This window comes from Lactuca sativa, chromosome 4 (genome assembly GCF_002870075.4).
Source record: "Lactuca sativa cultivar Salinas chromosome 4, Lsat_Salinas_v11, whole genome shotgun sequence".
NCBI classification, from domain to species: Eukaryota; Viridiplantae; Streptophyta; class Magnoliopsida; order Asterales; family Asteraceae; genus Lactuca; species Lactuca sativa.
The window spans coordinates 136,135,294-136,144,817 of record NC_056626.2 but is presented as its reverse complement, the minus strand read 5'-3'; the positions used below and the strand labels follow the sequence as shown (position 1 = coordinate 136,144,817).

At 39.3% G+C, this 9,524-nt stretch overlaps 1 protein-coding gene across 1 annotated transcript; it reads right to left on the bottom strand.

Annotated features, from left to right (window-relative positions):
• Positions 1-4,277: 4,277 nt before the first annotated feature.
• Positions 4,278-4,754, bottom strand: LOC111886203 (secreted RxLR effector protein 161-like). The gene has a single exon (XM_023882437.1). The coding sequence runs from the start codon at positions 4,752-4,754 to the stop codon at positions 4,278-4,280; it is 477 nt and encodes a 158-aa protein (XP_023738205.1).
• Positions 4,755-9,524: the final 4,770 nt, after the last annotated feature.

Below are 9,524 nucleotides of genomic sequence, written 5' to 3'. Positions count from 1 at the left end.
GCATGGACTCGCCGAGTTGTTCTTCAGACTCGGCGAGTAGCTTGAAGATGTGCTGGGACTCGTCGAGTTGTTCATCAGACTCGGCGAGTGGAGTCGGGGTGGCCCCACGATTCTTCCACGAGGACCTCGTCGAGTCGAGAGGTATACTCGACGAGTAGAAAGGGAATATTCAGGAATCTGTGAGGACGACTAGACTCGCCGAGTCGCCATGGTACTCGCCGAGTCCAGTCGAGTTGACCGTTGACCGTTGACCAGAGTTGACCTAAGTCTGACTTCTTAGGGGTAGTCACACTTAGATGATATGAGTGTTAATGAGTTATGTAATGTTATAGGAGGATTGTAGCTCGTTGGTTGGTGCGCGAGTGATTTCAGGAGTTGCTAGCTTTCAGCACTTACGAGGTGAGTCTTCTCACTATACTGTACCCGGAAGGGTTTGACTGTGTGACCGGAAGGTCGAATATGTTATATGGATATATATGCTATAAGTGGTAAGTTAAGTGTTATATGGATATGTATGCTATAAGTGGTAAGTTAAGTGTTATATGGATATGTATGCTATATGTGGTAAGTTAAGTGTTATATGTGCTATGTATGATATGTGGGCCGGAAGGCAATATGTTATGGGCCGGAAGGCGATTATGTTATGGGCCGGAAGGCGTTGTAATGAGGACCAGGAGGTCAGGGCCTGGAAAGGCGTATGTGTGTAAGTGTATATTGGGGAACTCACTAAGCATTTATGCTTACAGTTGTTGTGTATGTATGTATTTCAGGTACTAGCGAGGACCGTGGGAAGGCGCCGGCGTGATCGATACACACTGAAGATTGTTTTAGGATCTTGGGAGTTTGAATAATTGTATTGACCGAATAATTAAACTATTTATGCCTTGTTTTTAATGGAAAATATTATGTTTTAGAAATGAAAATTTGTTTGAAAAATTTGAGTTGTTACATAAATGATTAAATAGAGTCTTGAATCATGATTTCAATCGGAATATGAGAACGAATTGCGAAATCGAGACGCAACAATCACAGTTTTGAGATGTGCCGATGCGTGAATCAGAATGTGCGACTATAAAGAACGACATATGGCTTTAGTTTAATGAACAAAAATCAATATACGTGGGCTCAAAACACATGAACATTAATCGGAAGAAACTGGGCTTAAGAACAATTCAAAGAAACAATCAATGGGCTAAAACAAGGAAATAAAACTGTCAAACATCAAACGAATGACCAGATCTAAAAAATATATGAACATAAAAATTATACCAGAAGAACAACAACAAAATATAAGTCTCCATGACAATTGCTTGGACAAAATTTTGATTCCATACTGCCAAAACACCAATAATCTTCAATATATATGCAGAAAATTATCAAATCAAGAACCGATACTTCAAAAATCAATAGATCTTCAAAGACCTGCTCTGATACCACTTGTTGGGATTCAAACCCTAATTGAGATTTGATGAACAAGATGCGGAAAATAAGAACAAACACAAATATGAAGATTAGGTCGAATGATCGCTCGATTTATTCAAACAAGAGGAATAAATTACACTTTCAGCATAGACTAAAGAATCTAACACTACATAAGAAACCTCACGTGGTGGCTACATTTTGCCTCACTCTTAACCCTAATTGTGAATAATACATGACTATCTGTAGGGAAGAGACAAGTCTTGGGCTTTTAACCTAGAATTCATCAAAGGGGCCCATTGCCATCATCCATGGAGTGCTTTGAAACCCTACATCAAAGGGGCCCATTGCCATCATCCATGGAGTGCTTTGAAACTCTTCAGTCGTTGGTTCTTGTACCTCGAAACCCCTTGGGTTTGCTTTCATACAGATCGCCTTAAGGATGGTCGATTTATAGATTTGAATGGTTTTGTCACCGATAATTGTAGTCTCTAGAGCACCGTCTTTGAGTTTGAGGCGGGTAAAGGCACGATGAAGATGATGAAAAGGTAACCATGAGCTTCCATTCCGGTTTATTATTGGAGTTTTGACGTTAGAGACATTTGAAGACGAAGATTCATTTAGTAGTGTGACCTGACACTGATTTTGATCTTCACAAATCGAATTTTTGGCACTATTAGATGCTCTTCGGATTATGCTTATTTATCTTCAGACTCTACACTTTGGGATGTCTCATTTGTGTTTGCATCCGGTTCAGATATTATGATTGCTCAAGTTTGGATTTGCGATATTTTGAAGACGATTATTATTTTAGCGATGCGGTGTGGCATTTATTTTTGATCTCACGATCAAATTTTTGGCATTGCTAGACCATGTCTTCAGATTCATATTATTTATCATTTGGACTTTATTTTTGAATGCTTCACATTTTCAGCAGGTTATTCTTCAGAGATTATTTGGTGCATTATCATTCGATTTCGGAATATTGAAGACGTTGTGTGATTCGAGATTGTGCTCTTCGGTTCAACAGTCGAGAGGGAGACTATGAACATGATTACTTTTTGGCGACTGGTCACATTTGAATATTGGGATTTCATATTTTTATTTAGAGATTGGGTTCCTTTGTTTTTTCTTTGATGCTAGAGATTTCATTGCCAGATTCCGAGATCACGACTGCTCCCGCTTTTCCGAGACACTTCAGCACCAGGCCTACCGGACCTGCCTGTCGAATGTTCTGCCTTTTATCACTGCTTTACCCTCACCATCTCCGAGCATTTAGGGGGGGATTGTTGGATCATGAAAATGCTCAATAATGTTGAGTGTTTATTAGGTTAGAATATTCTGTTGTATGAAAAGCATATTCCCTCCACTAGTATATAAAGTGGAGGTGATGGTCATTTTTAGTGAGGGGGATAGAGATAGCGTGATTTGTGATAAAATCGATCATGACCCTAATGGATTCATCGTAATCCATCGGATTTAGGGAAAAGAGCTTAGTGGTGTCCCTTTGAAACGGTTCTGGATCGGCAGATGATGATGAACCCTTAGAAACTTTGGTAGATTTCTTTATTGCAATGGATTTCTTTATGGTTGAAGCAGTTTGAGTGGGTATCTGTGGAGACGCCATTGTTGCAGGAGATGAGAGCTTGAAGAAAACGAAGAACTCAAAGAGAAATCAAGGGTTTTGGAAGTACTGGGCGCGTAAAGAGGTAAAAGGAGGTTTTGATTGGTATTTATAGGTAACGGAAGTGGGTCGGGTTTGTATGGTAATGATGAGGATCCGAACAAGAAACGGGTTGCATTAAATGATAAAGACGCTTTGGGGGATGAGTTTACTAGGGAGGTGAAAGGTGAGGTTTGATTGTGGCTAAAAATGGAAAACCCAACCGGCGATTCGATGGCTACTTTTATGGGGGCGTGAAATCGTGTCACGAGAATCAAGGAGGATAGGATAAGGATTTGCCTAGAAACTAACCGTTGAGAAAAAACGTTTCGCCTTATTATCTTTTGGAACTGTGAATGAGCGATTTCGGACAGTGTCTGATCCGGAGGGTAAAGAGTTGTACTCCGAAACATGTTTGATTTGAAAAGAGGTCCGGAAAGAGAAATAATCCAGAGAGAGTTTCAATTCCGGAGTCAAAAATTTAGTGCGCTTTAGGAAAAGGTTTGTGATTCCGGAACAAAAATTCAGTTTGATTTGAAAAAGGTTGGTGATTCCGGAGCAATGATTCTGGAATAGTGATTTTCAAGAGTTTCCAGAGTGTAATTGAAAAAGTTTCCGGAACATGGTTTAGAATGCATTCCGGAATGAGATTTTAGAAAACTTCGGGATTAATTTTGAAGTTCTGAAGTGCAGAATTCAATACCTTTCCGGAGTGGAATTCCGGGATGCCATTATGAAGTATATTTCGAGATAAAAATCCGAACACAATGACAATGTGGACTTAGAATAGCAATCAATCACGATGAACTCTACAGCTTAAAACTTAAGTGATGGTCAGAAATAAAGACAACTAAAATGATCCTATGTATTCCGAGAGATGGTAGTTCCGAGATGAAAAGATTTGGAGATCGGAACTAGATTTCTTTCAAATACTTCTATCAAAGAGAACAGGTCTCTTGAAAGAACTGAGGATCTGGTATCATCATACCCATCTTGTTCAGAAAACCTCTAATGCCTTAGTAAAGACATCAGCAATCTCCTCGTCGGAAGGAACAAAAATGAGTTCAATGTTACCGTTTAGAACATGATCTTTTATGAAATGGTACCTTATATCGATGTGCTTAGTCATTGAGTGATGAATTGGATTGTGGGAAATAGAAATGGAACTTTGAGAATCACAATAGATAGGAATACGTTAAAATCGGTAACCATAGTCCAAGAGTTGAGATTTCATCCACAGAACCTGAGATGTACACCTGGAAGCAGCTATGTATTCGGCTTCGGTTGTAGAGAGTGCAATGCACTTCTGTTTCTTGGATGACCAACTGACCAAACGACCACCTAAGAATTGACAACCACCTGTAGTGCTTTTTCTATCAAGTTGAAGACCACCATATTTCGAATCTGAATATGCTTGAAGAAGGAAGCTTTCATTTGTTAAGTACCAAATTCTGAGACTCTTTGTGCCTTTAAGGTATCGGAAGATTTGTTTCACAGCCAAGAGATGAGACATCTTTGGGTTGACTTGAAATCTGGCACATAAACATGTTGAAAACATGATATATGGATGACTTGCTGTGAGATAGAGTAGGGATCCAATCATTCTGTGGTATTTCTTTTCATCAACTGAAACACCTGAAGGGTCGGCAAAGATCTTCTGTCCGAAGCCCATTAATACCTTGGCTGAGGCACAGGTGTCCATTGAGTATTTCTTGAGGAGTTCTCAAATGTACTTCTCTTGGTGAATGAAGATTCCTCTTTTATTCTGTTTGACTTGAAGGCCAAGAAAGAAGGTTAAATCCCGATTCATGCTCATTTGGAATCGATTGATCATTAGATTAGCAAAATCAGAAACCATAGATGAATCCGTACATCCAAAAATGATGTCGTCCATATAAATTTGTACCAGCATGAGATGTTTTCCATTTGATCTTCGGAATAGAGTGGGATCTAAAATTACTCTTTGAAAACCGGAGCGTTTGAGAAAATCAGTGAAGGTCTCGTACCATGCCCGAGGAGCCTGCTTGAGTTCATAGACATCCTTCCGGAGTTTGTAACAGTAGTTTGGAAAAGAGATATTAACAAAATCGGGGGCTGTTAAAGGTACACTTTCGTGTCAACTTCACTGTTAAGAAACACACTCTTAACATGCATTTGGTGAACTTTGAATCTTTTATGAGCAACATAAGCAAGAAATATTCTGATGGCTTCAAGATGTGCAACGGGAGCGAAGGTCTTATCGTAGTTGAGCCCTTTGATCTATGTAAATCCTTTTTCCACCATTCTTGCTTTATTTCAAATAATAACTCCTGCGTCATCTATCTTGTTGTGAAATGCCCATCTCGTACCGACAATGGGATGATTCTGAGGAGGAGGCATGAGAGTCCAAACTTCATTTCGGTCAAATTCTGACAGTTCTTCTTGCATGGTTGTAGTCCAGTCAGCATGCATCAATGCGTACTTAATGGATTTGGGTTCAACCATGAATATAAATGCTGAAAAATGGCATTCTTTTTGGATACTTGTACCAGAACCAGTCTGTACACCAGCATTGGGGTTACCGATTCTTTGGTTTGGAGGATGATCCTTTGTCCAAATATGTAATCGTGGGAGTTCTTACGTAGCCGTCGATCCAATATAAACAGTGGAATTCATTTGCTCCCCCTGATTGGTTTGAATGTGAGGATGATGCTCCCCTTGAACTTCTGAACCAGAGAGATTGACATCATCATCAGAAGGGAACTCAAAGAAGTTTTCATTTTCATCAATGTTGAGAGGATTGGAATCATCGAAATCAGCAGCTGGATCTTGGAAGCCATCCACATTTGATTCAAGAGAGGGATGAGTACTCTCCCCCTCAACCTGAGAAGGTTTAAATGGTTCGGAATCAAATGGAAGGAGGCTTGGGATCGAACCGGAGACATTATGCGAGACAGGAGCTTCTGAAGTAGGGATTGCAATGAGAGTTGGTCTTGATCGAGATCTCGAATCAAGAGTGGTTTCGGAAGGACCAAAGAGAGTTTCAAAATCAACTTCAAGAATTGTTTGGGGATTCGGACATCCTGGCGGAGGAGCATCGGACTCTGTAATGTGAGTTGTAATGTGAGTTGGGCCAGAATTCCATACGAAGTTGTCATCGAAAATAATGTTGAAGCTTTCATCCAAAACATGAGTTCTTCGGTTAAGAACTCTGTAAGATTTCGATTTTGAGGAGTACCCAAGGAAGATGGCTTCATCGAATTTGGGTTGGAAGTTGGTAAGTAGATCACGGTTGTTCTTGATGAAGCACCTGCATCCGAAAAAATGCAAAAACGAGATTGTTGGATTCCGACCATTCATTGCTTCGTAAAGTGTCACGTTGAGGCATCGATTGATGATACTCCGATTTTGAGTGAAGCAGACAGTGGATACGACTTTCGCCCAAAGATAGAGTGGTAGATTTGCAAAGTTCAGCATGGATCGAGCATCTTCAACGACAGTTCTATTACGTCTTTCGACTACATCGTTTTGTTATGGAGTGTAAGGAGCTGAGAAATCGTGGTCAATTCCTTTTTCTGTAAGAAATTTCTCAATGGTGGAATTAGTGAATTCCGATCCATTATCACTTCGGATTCTCCTAATAGGGAGTTTGATAAGAAGTTCTATTCCTTTGTTAAAATTGATGAGCTCTAAGGTTGTTTCGGATTTCAGCCTTAGAAAGAATACCCAAGTGAACCTTGTAAAATCATCAACAATCACAAGAATGTATTTTTATGATGAAGACTTTCTACCATGGATGGTCCACAAAGATCAATGTGTAGAAGCTCCAATGGTTCCGAAATGAATTTTTTGATGATAATAGGATAACCCTTCTTCGATTGCTTACCACACTCACAAGCAGCACACAAATGATCACACCATTTCGCCTGATACGAGATCATTCATGTCCCAAAAGTTTAGATGAGTGAGCCTTCGGTGCCATAACCAGCTGACGTCAGGAACAGGTTTGGTAAGAACACAGAGTTGCGGTTTGCCAATAATCATGTTGATGTCGAGTGGGTACATGTTCTTGTTGCGAAGCGACTTGATTAAGCATTATTTCTGGTCTTCGGTCATTACATAGTTCTACTTTTTGCAAAATTCCACACGTCGATTTAAATCAGTGAGCTGAGTAAGACTTATCAAATTACGTTTCAGATCAGCTACATAAGCTACATTTTATATATAGAAGTTTCCATTGGTGAAAATTCCATAACCACGAATTTGGGAGTTGGATTTGTTGCCATATGTCACGTAACCAACATTTGGAGAAAGCTTTAGATCCCGCAGAAATTCTTTCTGCCCCGTCATGTGCATGGAGCAAGCACTATCAATATACCATATTGTTTCTTGCTCCGAAGCACAAAATGCCTGCAAAATTAGTGAGTAATGGACTTTTCACGCTCCGAATTAAACTTTGGGACGTAGGCAAGGGCTTTGGACTTTGATTGTGACTTAGGAACAACTTTGTGTTTCTGGGTGGTATTCTTTGAATTCTTTGGAATGGTCTTCTTCAATGACTTGAAGGTTCCGAATGGTCTTCTTCGGACCTTTGACTTCCGGAGTGTTGGTAACATTTGTAACAACCAGAATTGGTGTTTCATCAATGGGAGTTTTGACTTTCCACACAAGATTTTTCTTTGAAGATTTTGAAAAAGATGTTTTCTTTGCATTTGTCGATTTGTTGGATGACACATTAGTTTTTGAAAGATTTGGTTTAAAAATTGTGCCATCAGATTTTGCAATAAAAACAAATGAAAAAGTTCGAGGAGAAGTGCTTTGGACTGTTGTGGCATTCATACGAGATTTAGGCTGAGTAGAATTGTCTACTTTCTTGGGTTCTGCACGACTAGAAGGTCTTTTGAGGATCTTAGTGGGAGTAAAGGAGTTTTGACTATGAGTTGATGCACGAGAATTCTAAGATACACTTTGTTTGGAGTTTTCAAAGAACCTGGAATTTTGTCTCGTCTTAACTTCCTTCTTAAGTGCATTTCGAGCTTCTACTTTGGGATCAACAATATCCTTCCTATTCAACATTTGTTTTCTCCTAGATGAGGATTTTGAAGTTTGTCGTACGGATGGATTAGTAAACTCAGGAGTAATGGGAATCAAATTTGTTTGTGAAACTACCAAGGGATCAGATTCGCAAGAATTAGGGGAGACACAACTTGATTTTTCAACTTTATCATCTAAGGATGCCCATACAAACTCAGAGGTATCAATTTCGGTTGTCAGGGAAGGAATTTCTTCTACAACGTAGTTGTTTTTATGATTACTCCTAGGAACATAATCTACACAATTTGGAAGACAGCAATGAAATTTTGTAGACCTATTCAGGTCCAGGTTTATTAGAGGCAGAAGTTGTGTGGAATCAGGACACTTAACAACAATTGGTTTGAACTCAGGAATTACAGACTCAAAATGGTCTGTAGTCTCAAGAAGTGGAGACAAGGGAGAAACATGGGTGTCCGAATGTTAGATGTTTGGAACCTCTCCCATGAATGTCAAAATTTTCAATTCCTTCAGGGAACTAGCAATTGGTTTCAGAAACTCACTCACGAGACCAGGTGCTTTAGACAATGGATGACGAAAATTATGAGTCATCCGGATGTCCGCTTCAAGCATGTCAACAGAATTATGCAAAGCATCTATCCTTACATTCAGACGTTTGTTATCAGAAATTAGAATATTCCGTTCAAAATAGGTGATTTCATATTTATCTTTCAAAATGATACATTCATCTTTTGACATTACAAGTTCATGCTCTAAAGACTCGATTTTCAAATTTTTATGATCAAAATGTAACCTAAGACGATTTAGTTCACAGTCCTTCTTCTCACTGGCTTCTATGGCAGACTCATAGGCTTTATAGATGGTGCTCATATCTGTTTGGATTTGGTTCATATAAGGTTCACAAAGACATAGATCAAAATTGTTATCAAAGATCATAAATTTTACCTGCTGAATGATGCTTCGAACTGGTGGATCGTTGGTGGCCATGTAGCAATAGTGAGGTTCAGCAACATCATCTTCATCTTCTGCCCCAGAAGACCAATATCCTTCATCAAATTCAACTATTTGTTTTGCCATCAGACACATTTTCCTTCTAGTTACCATGTCATCATCATCCCCAAATGACCAATATCCTTCAACATCTCTTGACACTGTTGTCAGAAAGGCTTTTTCAGTTTCAGCCATCTCTTGTGCTTTTCGGACGTAGTAGGTAGAATCCTTGTTTTTTGGTTTTTGCAAAGCATCAACCAGGCAATCTTTAGCAAAATTATTTAAATGTCCACACTTATGACACACAATTTTTGGTTTATCAGATTTGGAACTCAAAGAAGGTTTCGAAGTAGAGTTTGTCTTAGAGAGGTTCGATTTGTATGCAGGAGGATTTTCCAAAGAGGGTTTAGGTTTCGAAGCT